The sequence below is a fragment of the Gavialis gangeticus genome, unplaced genomic scaffold, assembly GCF_001723915.1.
Source record: "Gavialis gangeticus isolate Ggan-Ray unplaced genomic scaffold, GavGan_comp1, whole genome shotgun sequence".
Lineage (NCBI taxonomy): Eukaryota > Metazoa > Chordata > Crocodylia > Gavialidae > Gavialis > Gavialis gangeticus.
In genome coordinates this window covers 110,965,397-110,980,610 of record NW_017728992.1, presented here as the reverse complement: position 1 = coordinate 110,980,610, position 15,214 = coordinate 110,965,397, and the positions used below count along the sequence as shown (strand labels likewise).

Sequence of the window (15,214 nt, the reverse complement as noted above, 5' to 3'; positions counted from 1 at the left end):
TTGGGGGGGGGGGGGAGAGGAGGGAATATTAGACACAAAAGGGGGAGAAGGAGAAATAGTGTCAAATGTACCTCTCTAGGAGTTTGGGGGATGCTATGGGTATGTAAAAGGCCAATTCTGGGGGACTGTAGTATGTATGTAGTAGAACATGCTGCTGCTTACGGTAACCATAAGCTAGGAGATTCTTGCAAAGCAAGGAAAAAACTCTTGATAATGTGGTAAACCCGAGGTAAACCATAGGAGTTGCAGCCCAATTCTATAGTAACTCACCTAGAAGGGGTTACTTAGTCATCAAGGTTATCATCTTGGAATGTGAGCATCCTGATAACAGAAGAATTGTACATCTTAATTGTCGTCTACAGATAAATCAGATATTTGCATAGAGACTGTGTTTATCCTAAAGCAAAAGCAGCAGAGATGACAAAAACCCTGTAGAACTGGACATGCACAACCTAAGGCATTTTTTTCACCCCTATTTTTTCCAACTTAAAAAAAAAAAATCACTGAATTGAGTCTCTAGTGAACTTCCCCAACTTTAGTCTGGTCCCCTCTCCCCCATTTCTGCTCTGCTCTCTCCCATATTCCTGCACTGCATACCACAGCCAGTAGTCACACTCGCTACCCCTTCACAACCTTACAATCCTCCCTCCAAAGACCAGTGGTAGCTTGAAAAGAAATGCAAATATGTAGCCAGCCTCTGCCACATGAAATAAAACAGGCACAAAGTTAGACAGATATACATCTAGAAAAGAACTTCATCCATTTAAAACCGAAGAGAAAACAGAAACCCGAGTGACCAGGCTTATAGACTCTGAACCTTCCTACGTCCTCCAACAGCAAGTAAAGCTGAAAAGAATTCTCTCCTCAGATTCTGTTTAGAGCAATAATCAGCATGGCTCGTTTCATACACTCAGAGGAGTGTGGAATCCACATACTGTACACAAGAAGGCATGATTTGTTTTAGCTGACATGACATGCAAGAAACTCATTAGCAAAAAATATTCCCTATGCACTTAAAATACATTTGAAGATAGTCACATGGTCACTGAATTAACTGTTGTCACATAATGCTTTGTTTATTGTTTTACTTTGAGTACAGACTATCCATTTTAAATCTATGTTGTCTACCATGGCACATTTTAGTATTTTGCATCTTTGACAAGGCAAAATAAAGTTAAAACATGCAAGTGCAGCAGTACAGTTTTCCTTAAATTAACCTGACAATGACCCTCACCCCTAAGTTGCAGAAACACCTCTACTGGCAAAAGGATAGTTTATTCATTCTGACCCATTCAGTTCTTCTGTCGAGGCCACCAGCTGTGAAGCTGAGAGAACCCTAAGAAGGTGTGTGAAAAGTTTGCAACATGCCTTAGGAAACACCTATAAGATGATCATGAACTGAAAGCTAATGCAAAATTTGAGTCTGTTCAAATAATAGTTTTTGGGTGTAGTGATCAAGCACAAATCTACCAAGATATCGATGCTCATTTGATTTAAAGCACATAAACACATTTCATTGAATTAAAAAAAAAAAAATCACCAAAGTGCTGTGTCCAAACATCACATGCATATGCTGGAAAACTGAGAGGTTAAAATTGGTCCCATGCATTGGCACTGAGCCTTGTTTCTCATTGTCTCGCTCAACCACATTATTTGCAACAAGGGTTAAAAATCAGGTTTCAGCCTTAACTTTTGAACTGTTGGCCTTTAGATGTTTTTACTTTTAAAAAAATATAAAGAAGCATCACAAAGCTCAATTCTCCTACCTAACCTGAGGTCTTTCAGCAAAAAAGGGCCTCTGGCCGCAAGATCCCAAAGAACAAATACAACTATTGTGATAGCTTGCCTTCTTTCCCTGTGGTTCTCCTCAGATAACAGAGTCATTTCCAGATGTTCTCTGCTAAAGAAAAGTGTAGGGTTGTATCACAGGTGATAAATACTAGGAGGGTAGAAGGTCTTTTTAACTTTATCTACCTCCTCTGCTTTAGCCCCTTCTCCCCTTTCTCCCAGGGTGCAGAACAGGGATGTCAAAGATATGGCTCATGGGCAAGATCTGGCCTACAGAGCTCTAGCATCTGACTCATTGTGCTGCCTGTAAGTCTTAGACTGCGGTGCATGCTGGATCCTGTGTGTGGGGCCAGTCTGCAGGCTCAATCTAGGCCACAGACCAGCCCTACACCTTGCATCTGGCCCATAGGGCATGATGAATTTGATACCTTTGTGCAGAAAGAAGTTTGTTCTCTGGTCTTGAGTCTCATTACTCCAAACAGCTCTTTCTGGTCCAGACATCTTTCCCCACAGAGGGCATAAATGAAATCCTCTCTCGGTTTCATCACATTTCAAGCAGGCAGCCTCAGGCACAAGAGCATCTCTTTGCCTCTCCAATAATTTGGAAGGTTTGCTCAGCAATATTCTGAACAGTCAGTGATGCCTAGAGTTTGAAGCCTGAGAAACTGCACATCCTTCCTTCCTGTGGAATACTGCCACAGGACAGCCAAATAGCTCCAATTAATGTTTTTGTAAAGACATTTGCAGGGATGGGACACTTGGTACATGTAGGCAGATAGTAATGCCATCATCTATACTTAAGCTGTGACTCTCCAAAGCTATGTGATAAAGAACATTCAGTTTAACTGAAGCCTTAAGTTACACAGATCAAAGCTAGTAGATTAGTAGACCCAACAACCCAGTGTTTGCCCACTTTAGTCAGTGCAAATAGACAGGCCTCGCATGAGCAGCAAGGTGTAGTTTTCATTTCACTATGATAATTTCTTCTAACAATGATCAGATTCTACATAAATAGCCTATCTCCAAAGTTTAATATATACTAGTTTAGTTTACATTTACCTGGCAAAACATCCAAAATACTTCACAAATGAGATGTCCTTCTATGAAACTGGCTTACTTCTGAAAATTTCCAGCTTACAAAACAAGAGAGTATGTATGTGTGGTAGTGAAAATTTTGCTCAAAGAAATATTTTCTCTTAAGACAAGCACCACGAATCTTCAGTGCTTCTAAACAGCAAAAAGGGCCTCTAGCTGCAAGATCACAGTGAACAAATACAACTCATTCCACCACATTTTTCTCAGTTTATTTACCTTGGAAGGAGAGAGAACTAAGTCAACCATGGTGAAATTTGAATTCCTGACTCCAAGAATCAAGGGTCTTCCCAAGCTCTTGTTTTAAAACAAGGCTGTCAACTGATGGCCCAAGGGCCACATGTGGCACCCCCGCAAGGGGTTAGCTTGCAGTTTGTGGGCTCCCAGTCCTACCATTGCTCTCCTGCTGCTGCCATTAGCATCTCTGGGCTCTCCTTCACTCCTTCTGCTTCCCGCCCCAGACCCTAGAAGCAGGTTGGCAAGGCCCACCAGGCTGATGGAACCCACAGATGGCTCAAGAGGACCTAGGGATCCCACACAGTGCAGTGCAGCAGTGGGGGAGTAGGAAGGGGGGTGGGGAAAGGAGGGAGGCACATGGCCCAGCACACAGCAGAAAATATTTATATCTTTGTAAGACATTTATACCTTCGTACACTATCAGACAATCATTCTGGCTGTATCAAGTGGTTAATCATTTCACCTGTGAGCTGAGAGTGCAAAGTGACAAGTATTTCTGTATCGTTACTGACCTGCTATACTTTGACCTCATGATAAAAGGCTCATCTAGTGTCTGGCACTACCAAAGATCAGCGTGATAGAAAAGTTAAGATTTTTTTTCTAGCATTACACTGTAAAAGTTTGTAGTAAGCTTGTTAATTGTTATCTGTCCTGGTGGTAGAGCTTTCTTGGCAGTGGATCCACAAGTCAGACATTTACTCTGTGCAGAAACACTTTTTTCGGGGAATACCTGCAAGATGCACTTCTTTACCCATGTCCTTTCAGCTTGGAGCATGGCATTTAGTCTATCGTTACTGTCTCAATTTATGCTGTACAGGACATCCCCTACCATGATGATGCATACTCAAATAAATGCTTACAACAGAGTAACATAATAATCTTCTACCAGTGTAAAGTCAATCTAACTGGGTCACACAGATTCCAATTGATAAAATGATGATTCATAACCCAAGATAACCTACTTTATAGTCTATTACACAACTCAGGTGCTAGTCAACTTTAATTACATAGCCTGAAAAGCATAATGAAGCAAGAGGATGATAATAAAAGAGGAGGCGACCCAAATATATACATAATACTTGTATGGCTGGCTGTAAATGATATCACTGATACTTTGAGGAGGCTTTCTTAAAATATCATAGAAGATGTAAAATCTGCCCGCCACTAGATCATGAAAACAAAGTAAATTACAGGCAGTCCTCCGACTTATTACACAATTGGTTCCTGAAATCGTGTCTCAAGTTAAAACACTGTAACTTGGAACCAATCTTCTCATAAGAAACAATATTATAAATGCGGGATTTTTCACCAAAAAAATACCCCAGAATTTTGTACTCGATCAATTATAAATTAGTAATATAGCTACATGAATGTATTTATATTGTAAATAGCAATCATATTGATTTGAAAGGACTTCTTAGAGGTGACTTTGCTGGACTTTTTGAAAGGTTCTTGGTTGGACTTTTTGAAGGGTTCTTGGCTAGAGTTTTCTTAGGAGTCTTGTCTGCCTTCTTAAAGAAAGTGTCCAAGGAAGTTTGGACAGACGTTCTCCAGCGAGATGAGCAACGCAGTGAACTTGTTCACTTGTGTGGCGTTACACCAGTGGAAAGGGATGATCCTGCCTCATGTAGTGGGCTGCAGTAGATGACTAGTAAAGGTCCCTTCCAGCCTTACTTTTCTATGATTCTATAATAAACTGATGACCAGCTTACTAGCTTGGTCTGCAAGAAAAAAATCATGAAACCTTATTTATTCTACATAGCAAATGCAAAGTAATAACTTCTCCATTCCAAGAAATCATAAATCAAGGACCAAATTCTCTTCCTTCCATTCTTGTCAGTAAATTCCACTATCCTAAACAAGACAAGATACAACCCCGGCTCTAAACCAGGCACAGATAATACAGTTTTAACATACAGAACGCCATAGGAGAGTCCAGGCTCCCATGTGACACAGATACGATATATTTCATAAAAAATATTAACCCAGTTTAATGGGATTTAGATTGAAGGATTTACAGAAAGCATTCTAAGAAGGGATTTGAATGAAGAGAAAGAAGTAGGATGTCTGACAAACAGGGAGACGGACTAAGTTTCTAGCATAGGAGACAGCATGGTAGGAGTCCTGAAATCTGACTGAATAGCACTAGATTTTGTTTAATCTCCTGGAATCAAAATATTTAAAATTCAAGAGATGAATCTTTTTCTTTCAAATAAATTAGGGGTTTTATCTGTGACAGCAGTCCTCAGAGTGAACCAACCAACAAAATTGGCCACCCCTCGACACTCATTTCCAATGCACTGAAATCCATTCACAGACCAAAGCTGAAGGGAATGAATGAAGTCCTCCCACAAAACAAGTATACTGGAAAGAAGGCACTGAAGGTTAATCATCATTTAGATCCACTCACAAAGGCTGAGGACCTCTCCATGCTCCTCTACAAACAAAAAAAAAGTTCTCCTCACCCAGACTAAGTCAGGCCTGTCCCTCCTATATTTTCTTAAGTAAGAATTGGATAGTTCTAGATTAAAAGGAAAGAATATTCTTAAAACAGAAAGGCACCTCACATCATGATTTAACTATGATTTTTCAGAAGAACTTAGCAAAGCCTGTTCTTCGTGAATTCAGTATGTTTGATCAGAGTTAGGATATCACAGAGTTGTACTGAAAATTTCTGCCATTAGTTTTGTGTGTAAGACCCACACATAAGGCTAATATTGTCCATGTACATTATGATATAATACATAAAGCTTGTGTGGTACCCACTTTACTTTTTATTTAATTAGCATTGGAGACAAATAATTTTCAAACTAAACCTGCTGGTATAGCAAGAAGGATACCACTGTAAAATCATTCTTTTTTTTTTTTAAATTGTGTATTCAATACGTAGCACACTAACACAAGTAAATATGGCAATAAAAATATTTTGGCAGAATTACTAAACCTCCAGCACTTACTGGGGTTTACCATATTTCGAAGTAGGGCAAAAAAAATTCTGTCTCAATTACCCAGACACTACATTAGGTGCCAATACCACAATGCATTAGGCATTAAATTAACACAAGCCTTTTTAAAAAATTAATATTTTTATAATAAACACTTTCCAATAGCAGCCACTTCTTTTCTATGCTCAGTTCAGTTGTAGGTTTTTTTCACAAAAGCTTGTCCAAAATTATTTACGAGGATGGTGACTCATAGGCATTGCATAGCATAGAGCAGCAGTCCTCAACCACACTCGGGGCTAAACCTGGCCTATAAGCCAGGGGTTGAGGACACCCTATATTGAGGATTTGGCCCTGCTGCATGAGCCAACTATGAGGGTTAACTTTACTGGCACAGCTTGGCCACTCCCATGGAAATTTCCTCAGCAGGAAACTGTGCCCAGGGAACTGTATTGTTTTCATGGGGGGGTGACTTTATACAGAGAAACCACCTGACAAAAACAAATGGACCACTACAAAATTAGTGACAGCAGTTCCCAGAGAAGTAGCTTGGCAGGCACTGGATGCAAGATGGGGGAGAGGAGCATTTACCTTTTCATGCAGGGGCCAGATGGTATGGCACCCCTAATGAGATCTCATGGCACCCCAGGGTGCCAAAGCACCTCAGAAGAGAATCACTGTTTTATGGTATAACTGTATCCACAGTGGAGGATGGATTCACTTTTATTATTTGGTATAGTTAAAAGCAGAACAAATTCTGTTTAGACAAATTCCAAGTTTCCTGGGACTATAGGAGGTATGAACTGGGCACACCATTCCAGTTATTTTGCCCAACACTGTTTCTTTGGTCACTGCCAGAGAAACTGGAAAAATATTGGAGCAATTATCCCACATTAGCTCTGTACCGCTGTAGCTCAGTGGTTACACCCAAGCTAGGTAGTTTAGAGGTAAGTTCAGGTACATCTATGCCATACTGCTGATATTAGTGTGAATGCCCTAACGCTTGGTCAGGTATCTAGCTCTGATGATATCCTGCTTCTAATTGAAGGTTTTATGTACCCTAAAAAGGCTTATGATAATATATTCAAGTCCTGTTACTTGGCAGTGATAAACAAACTGGAAACAGAACTGTATTATTCTCAGGAAAATCCTTTCTGCATAGTCTTAGCTAGATGGTATAAGCGAGTACTGCTCCACTGATTTCAACTAAAGTTATGTCTACTTGGACCACAGTTCAGTTGTCCCCACTGTTTTTACATTCCAGTTATAACTACTGAAATACTCCTTGATTTCTTTTGTCAAGAACAACATATGGGCAAACTTAAGGTATGACATATGTCAGATTTGATGTTGATATCTTCATACATAAAAAAAAATCATAGCTTGAAACTCTCAGACCCCTTTGGACAATTTAACCTTAAAAAAAACCTTAACTGCCAGTGTAGCATATAAAAAACGTACTGAATTACATAAGTATATGAGATCCTCTAAATCCAATTTCCTTTTGAAGCACTGAGTAATTCTACTGACAAGACAACTGAATAGTTGTTTTCTAGCACCCTCTGCTGGAAGTACTTCAAACCTATTGGTATGCTACTATGACTACTACATGCAAGGCATTAATATTAATCTAGAGCCTCTAGATTCTAGGCACTTTTTATTAGTAAATTTTTAAGCATCTTAGTTTTTCTTTAATTTAAATAGCATTCGTGAACAGTAGTCTAACAGCTGATTCCTCCAGTTCAAGTACAAAAGCAAGGCTTTTGCACAGCTACTGAAAAAAGTTTGGGCACTTAATAATAGAATTTAGGCATAAGAACAGAATGTATAAAGATCTGGTGCACAGAGCTAACAGAACTTGTTTGATGAACTCACCAACCATGTGAACCTTGAAAGTAAAACTTTCAAACTCTAATCATAATACAGACTAATCTGGCACAGTGTTGTTAGCCAAATACATGCTAATTAAACCACTGCATGTATTTTGAATTCCTTGCGAATTCAAAATTATATTTCCTAAATCATGCCTCATTGAAGAGTGACTACTTGACCCTAATTATTATGATCAATACTTATTTTTACCTTCCTTCCCTCAACCATTGCCTTTTTTAAGCAAAGGGAATCTCATTCCTCTATACTTATGAAAAAGTTCTGAAAATATCACTGCCCCAGAAACCCCTAGGACAACTCTTCAGAGCAAATTTAACAAACTCTGATCATACATAGTGTGTTCCATTAAGTACATCTCAAAGTACTGTAAAAGAGATCGGTATCACCATTCACCATTTTACAGACAGGAAGCCAAGGCATGGGGTCATCCAACAGAAGAGCGGCACAGCCAGGAATAGACCAAAAGTTCAAATCATTGTCTACTGCTTTACTAGGTCACATTTTCTATTTTTAGATTTGTTGTGGGAAGGGGTTAGAAGGACTATGCTGATCTGAGGCAATTAGGTGAAGGGGGACACACAAGGAATTTAAGGGGTCTTGTGTGTGAAGGCCATTTTGGAGTGAAAAGACAAACAAGGGAACACATATTCTACCAAGAGTACTCTAACCTGAATGTCAGTTCATTTGGGTTTGTGTTGTATAAGTTGAAATATTTTCTCACCTTACAAGGTTCATCTTCCTTCTCTTCACCAGGTAGACTACTTGCATAGGAATCTTCATCCAGTATGTCAAATGGGCTGTAATCTTTTTCTGATCCATTAGACCTACCTACATCATCAACAGAATCACTGTCCTTCTCCCAGTCAATGAATTGTGGTTCACCTAACGTAAAACAATGGTAAAAATTGAAGACATTTTTATTAATTAATCCTATCCATGCTAATTAAAACTATGAATTCAGCTATAATTGATAGCAAGTATGCTGTTAAATGAATTATCTCCAATTTGTACATTCATATAGTGTTTCCTTTACTACTTCCATAACATACTATTTTAATACAATCGTTCATAAAGGCTTTACTCTAATACACTATTCTGAAGCTAAGCATCAGGAAAATACTAACTTCTACACAGATGACTAACAAATGACAGGCCAAGTACTTGTGTATGAAATACCACTGGTTAACAACTGTTCCAGAGATCAGTATTATTGTCTCCAAAAAAACCGATAATTTTTTAATGGTTTATTATTTTTAAAGAACTCTCACTCACAAGTGTAGAAGTAAATCCAACAGACAATGTCTGAGAAATTTTAATATTAGCAACAGAGCAAAACCATTTTCAGAACTTTACTTGCTAGCAAGATGGCTAACTAAAGAAAGAGAGAGGCACAGAAAAGTTTTTCCAGAACACAGACAGGTAGAGAGAGAAAGTAGCTCTCCTATCTACAATGACAGGATTATGAAGTGGAACAGAGAGACCTATCCCATGTTCAATTATGCCTCTAACTCATCCATTTATTCTTCCACTTTCCCCTGAAGAAGACCGATATTAAAAATACCTGCATACAAATGTTTAAAATAGCCAGAGTACCTGAGTCAATAACTATCACCTATCAGATCCTTTAAAGTCAACAGGGCTCTGGAGCAGGCACAAAAGCTGTCCTACAACCTTCAATTTCTTTACTGTCCGAGCCCCCAAGGTCTGGGACAGCCTGCCACCAGAGGTGGTTCAAGCACCTACACTGAACACCTTCAAGAGCAAACTGCATGCTTATCTTGCTGGGATCCTATGACCCCAGCTGACTTCCTGCCCTTTGGGCAGGGGGCTGGACTCAATGATCTTCTGAGGTCCCTTCCAGCCCTAATGTCTATGAAGTCTATGAAATACAATATTAGGGTCTTAGGTGGCAAGCTCTTGAGAGGAAAAAACCTGTTTGTGTGTGACGCACATAACACACTTAGCAGCACAAAGGGAAGAGGAGTAGAGAAGCTCCTTCTGTAAGACTGGGAGCATGGTTGCCTTCTTCTAAAATCTTAGAAGAAACAAATAAGGAGCAGGTGAAAGCTGGGAATGGTACACGTACACCTTCGTATATATAGGAGAAGTCAAACTGGTGTCAACAGCATTCTGTGTAGACTTGTGTCTGGATCAATGGGAATCTGGGATGACATTCAATATTCTATCTGAACATTAAGAAATGCTGCTGTACAGCATTTTATCTAATGCACGAGACACTGTCCAGTATAAAAATATATATATTTTTAAAAGATAGGAATTTCAGCTGCAGTTATACATTCTGCAGTCATACATACATACACACACATACAGGTCTTGTATCTTGTTTAGATTTTAACAACTAAAGCATTACAGTGATTACAGCTCTGTATACTAAAATCTTGGACTGGCTTTATGCACTTGTAAAAACGTTACTTCTAATTTTATTGAATTTGTTTTAAAACAACAGTACATGCGTTTGTACTAGTGAACTTAAATTATTTTATGTTTGATGGCTACTTTAGATTTTGAAGGATTTTGCATATTTGCCAAGCTGTGGGGAGTGGCAACTTCTATATTCTTGTGTTTAAAACAGCAAGAGAGAGGTGGGAAACCCTTTTCCTCCAATTTTCAACCCAGAAAAGAAGCATGGAGATGCTGTAAGAAGGCTGCTGCTTCATTTCCCTCACTTCCCTCTAGCAGCTGAATGGAGGGAAAAGCAGAGTCCACCAGCAGCAGATCCAGAGGCGGGGTGTAGTGTTGCACTTGTACCTCACTTTGATTCCTGCTCCATCCAAAGTTCAAAACTAACTGCCTGGCAGCACCAGTGGCCTTTCTATTCAGGCAGTGCTGAGGGTGTCAAATGAGGTAATGACTCAGTTTACCTGATACCTGCTAATGCTTTTCATTCCACAAGTATTAATGACCCTCTCTCTTTTCTAACAGTAGTGATGTCCCACTACTCCAGCTACCTTTCATTCAGCAAGTTTCCCATTTGTTACCTACTTCTGGTCTGTCTGCAGGCCTACTTCACAGGCCTGCAGATAGTTTTAGCTCTTTTCAAAATCCTAGATCTGCCTATGGAGTTCAGTCTTCAGTAGCAGCTACAGTTTCACATTTTGGCTGAGCAGCCAAGAGCCACTGACAATTTAACTGTGGAAGGGTTAAATCTATAGCTTTGCCTAAAGCAGGAAAGAGAAGGTAAGCAAGTTGAAGGTCAGACTCTGCCCCTGGTATATGAAGCCATAAATATGGAAATATATGTTTTTTCTCTTCAATCTGCCCCCCGCCACTTATTTGGGACATGTAGTATGTAGGAAAATGAGGTATTTCAGCCCTAGATAGTCAAGCTGGAGCACACAATGCAAAACAAGAAGAAGAATTTAGATTACAGAAGAATAGTAATGCATAGATTTACATTAGAAAACCAAAGAGTTCTTCAGGAAATGGCAATTCATCAACACTGAGAACACTTCAATGTAAATGTATATGTCAATCCTTAGATCCAAAATGGGGTTTCTCATAGAGGCTTAACCACCACCACAGCCCCACCCGTGCTCCAAATAGTTAACCTACTAACTTAAATCACTGCCTTGGGGTACCAGAGACTCAGGCTCAAGTTCCAATTCTGAAGCAGGCAGGGCTAGTATTTGATCTTGGGTTTCCTACACCCAGAGGATCATTCTAAACACCAGACTCCTGGCTACTTTAGGACATATGGGTCAGTCTCTCATTTCTCCAACTCTGACAATCTTAGTTTTGTTCTATGAGAACTTTTTTTGAAATACCAAGGGTTTCACTGGAAAACCATTTCCCACCTATGTTTTAAATCAGTAGTGCTCCATCTCCAGCCTGCAGACCAGATAAGGCCTACAAAGCCAAGTCATCTGGCCTGCAGGGATCTGGAAATTTGGTGGCATAGAAGCAGTGGCAATTAACACTGCTACTGCTCCCCCACTGCCAAATTTCTAGGTCCTGCAGACCAGATGGCATGGACCTGTGGACAGGGTATGACCGTGGGCATGATCTAGATTGGTGCCCAGTGCAATAGGTGGGACTAGGGCCCCACACACCAGATCAGGCCTCAGAGCAAAGCACACTAATCCCACACCACTTATTGGTTTTACAATGAAGAATGTATTTTACCAAATACTGAAGACTACATTACAAACTCAGGCACAGACATACTTTTTCTCTTTACTTACAAATATTTTTCACTTCTCCACCCTCCTCCTGCCCCAACCCCACTCTACCTGCTCAGTATAAGAAAAAAAACTTACAATTATAAAAGTTAGATGTGGGGAAAAACACTCTATGTAGAAATTCAAACAATTAAACTGTACTTCTATGTAAATTGTGCAAACTGATCACTGAAGAGCAACATAAATGCATAAAAACAGGCAATGTAGAGAATTGTGGGAACTGTTTGAAAGCATTTGCCGACATTTGAACTCACCTTCACTACTCTTGTCCTCTAACAATAAATTATGCCTGCTATAAGATCTCTCTCCTTTGAAGCCATGACTTTTTGGATTGGGCAAACTTGTTTTATTCTCATCCTCTGACAGATCACTGTCACTAGAGCTCCACACGATGTCTGCAGGCTCTCTCGAGTTCTTAGATATAGAGATTCCTACTAAAGAGAATGTTGATGTTACAATATTACAATGATCAAAACAGTTAGTTTCTTAACTTTAAATAAATTGCATTATTTTGAGCTGTGGCAGGGTAGAGTGAATCAGTCTCCACATATTAGAGACAAGCAACTGAGTATCAATGCTTAATGTTATTATAGCATTTACCACTTATACCAGGGGTGGGCAATTATTTGGTCTGAGGGAGACACAGGGAGTTTTGATGAGCAAGCCAGGTCAGCACCCACCCCCCTCACTGTCCTGTGCAACAACTCATCAAAACTCCCTACGGGGTCTGGGTGGGCAGGGAACAGAGTTCAGGAGCAGGAGGGGCAGGTGAAACTGGGATCATGGGGCCAGGTGGCAGAGCTGTTCCCAATGTAGCTACCTGTGGCCAGGTGCCACTCTGGTTCCCTTGCCTCCAGCAGGAGCTGCCCAGATGAAGCCTCCCCCACCCAGAGTGGTAAAGCAGGGGCAGGAGTAGGAGGAACCCACACTTAATTTAACAGTAAGAAATGAAGATACAGAATTATAAGCTTTATACTGTCAAAACAAATTAGAGAAAGTTACCCATGAATGGCTTGGTCACTAGGAACAGCTGTTTATTTACAGAGAACTGCTCAAGGTGTAATTTTTAAAGATTAATTACAGATGAGTGATGGCTATTCCGATGGCTTTTACCCATTATTATGGGCACAAATTGAAAAAAAAGAGTTGGAGCTTGGTAACAAAGGGAATTTCAGTTCACAGCACAACTTGACGTAGCAAACCAAGATCCCCTATTTCCTTCCACTATTAAGCTGTCCAACATGAAAAATTTAACAAGTGCTGGGCATCTTGAATGGGGGAGTACTAAATACATGGCCTTCCTTACCCAGAAGTGATTTTTTTTGGAAAGCCAAAAAGAGCATTATTTTGAATGCCAAGCAAAAAGGTAGATTTCCATTATTTCACATTGTTTTACTTGAGGGGAACCAATAGAAGCATCACAGATTTTGGGGAATGTGAGGACACAAAAAGTTTAAGTAGCTGCCCTCCATTCTGATGGATGGGGTGCAGATGGACAAAACTGATGTACTAGAAGAGGGCCTGTAAAAATCATGGTGGCTTTCTTACTCCTGCAAGCAAGAGTGCAGGAAGTTTACAGCAATGGAAGCTTCTACCGCAATCAGCTTGTGCAACTGAATGAGAAAGAAGTTACAAGAACAGAGGACAGATGCTGGCAAACCTGGTATACATGGATGGGAAATGTTGACTAAAAGAGTTAAAAAATGCAACATTTAAGAGTAAACTCTACAATAAGAACATGGATCTTGTTAGACCTCACAAGGCAGGTAGTGTTGAGGCATAGCAGTAATTAAAGAGTAGATTTCCAAAGGCAGTGGTGATGTTAGTGGTTTTGTTGGTAATACTCTCCCACCAAGGTGTGTAAGACCTCCACAAGGTGGTATGATTCATTACACTGCAGGAGTATCACCCTTTGAGATCCCAACCACTTGTCAGAGAATTAAAGAGTCCAATTCGTTTTATACAACAAGTTGTTACCCATGGACACATGGCCAAACTGCCACTCAGGTAATTACCAGCAATATTTTAACTGAAGTTTCACTTTTACTAGCCATTCTGAACTGCTATGTAACTATTTTAATAGTATACAATACAATTTATAAATATGAAGAAAAACATAGCCCACCAAGTGTGTCTTCAGAAGAGGTAAGCAGTGACCCAAGATGCTTACTAATCCTTGACTTCTTTTCAGTACATTCTGTAGTCTGTATGATAAAATAATGTGCTGAATTAATTATTTTTCTCATTCATTCAACATAAAATACTGTGCCTATAGCTTAGTACTATTGTGTTGAGTCATTCACATCAGCATGCTAGTTCAATGAGCTTTATTTTCCACTGATCATGAAGTAACAAGGAAGATTACCAATTGTGAAGAAGTCCTCTTCACCTTCCCCCCACCCTCCCCCAAAGTGCCTACTGAAAAACTGCTTATTTTTTTCCTTTGGGTTAGAAACTCTTCCTGCTTAAAGAAATGACATTTCATGTCACCTGGCAGAGGGAAGAAAAATGGGCATCTAAATTCAAATTATAAAGGATAGATAGAGACAAGAAAATAGATGATGCTATCCTTATTCCTATTTTAAAAGGGAGGGAGAGGAGCTTGCAGTTATCCTGTCATCAAATTTCACAAGCCATGCCAGGATGGGGTTGATTAGTATTTGGATAGGAAACTTCCAGTGAACAGCCGTGCGATACAAGCCACAGAGTTGATACTACAGTTAGTAGCATTTTTATATCAATTAGACTTAGGTCAATTTCCAGGTACAGTGGCAGAGGTGAGGTCCAGATGCCAATCTAGATGAGACATAAGCCTGAGGCGAGTTTCAAATACATTTGAAATACGGAACAATTTCCTATTAGGAAAAATTTAATTTCTCTACATAAAATTTCATCTAGTTTCAACTAGATACGATATTCTTCATCTCTAGATGTTGGCTAAAAATGATATTTAGAGGTTTACTTTTGGGAATTAGATCATAGATAATATATATGCATTAGAATAAAGCTTGTAGCAGCAAGGGTTAATTCATTTCTAAAAGCCTGGTTCTTTCAGCCTCTTGGGAA

General features: G+C 39.6%; 1 protein-coding gene across 3 annotated transcripts in view; it reads right to left on the bottom strand.

Moving 5' to 3' along the window:
- The window catches only part of SPIDR (scaffolding protein involved in DNA repair), a 372,282-nt gene that overhangs the window by 341,861 nt on the left and 15,207 nt on the right, over positions 1–15,214 (bottom strand). For 2 of the 3 annotated variants that reach the window (XM_019526956.1, XM_019526976.1), the window contains exons 3-5: positions 14,274–14,352; positions 12,403–12,582; positions 8,671–8,831 (exon numbers count right to left, since the gene is read on the bottom strand). In XM_019526956.1, the coding sequence (XP_019382501.1) occupies positions 8,671–8,831; positions 12,403–12,582; positions 14,274–14,352 (420 nt within the window). The remainder of the gene's footprint in view (positions 1–8,670; positions 8,832–12,402; positions 12,583–14,273; positions 14,353–15,214) is intronic. The other variant, XM_019526965.1, reaches the window with a different exon arrangement.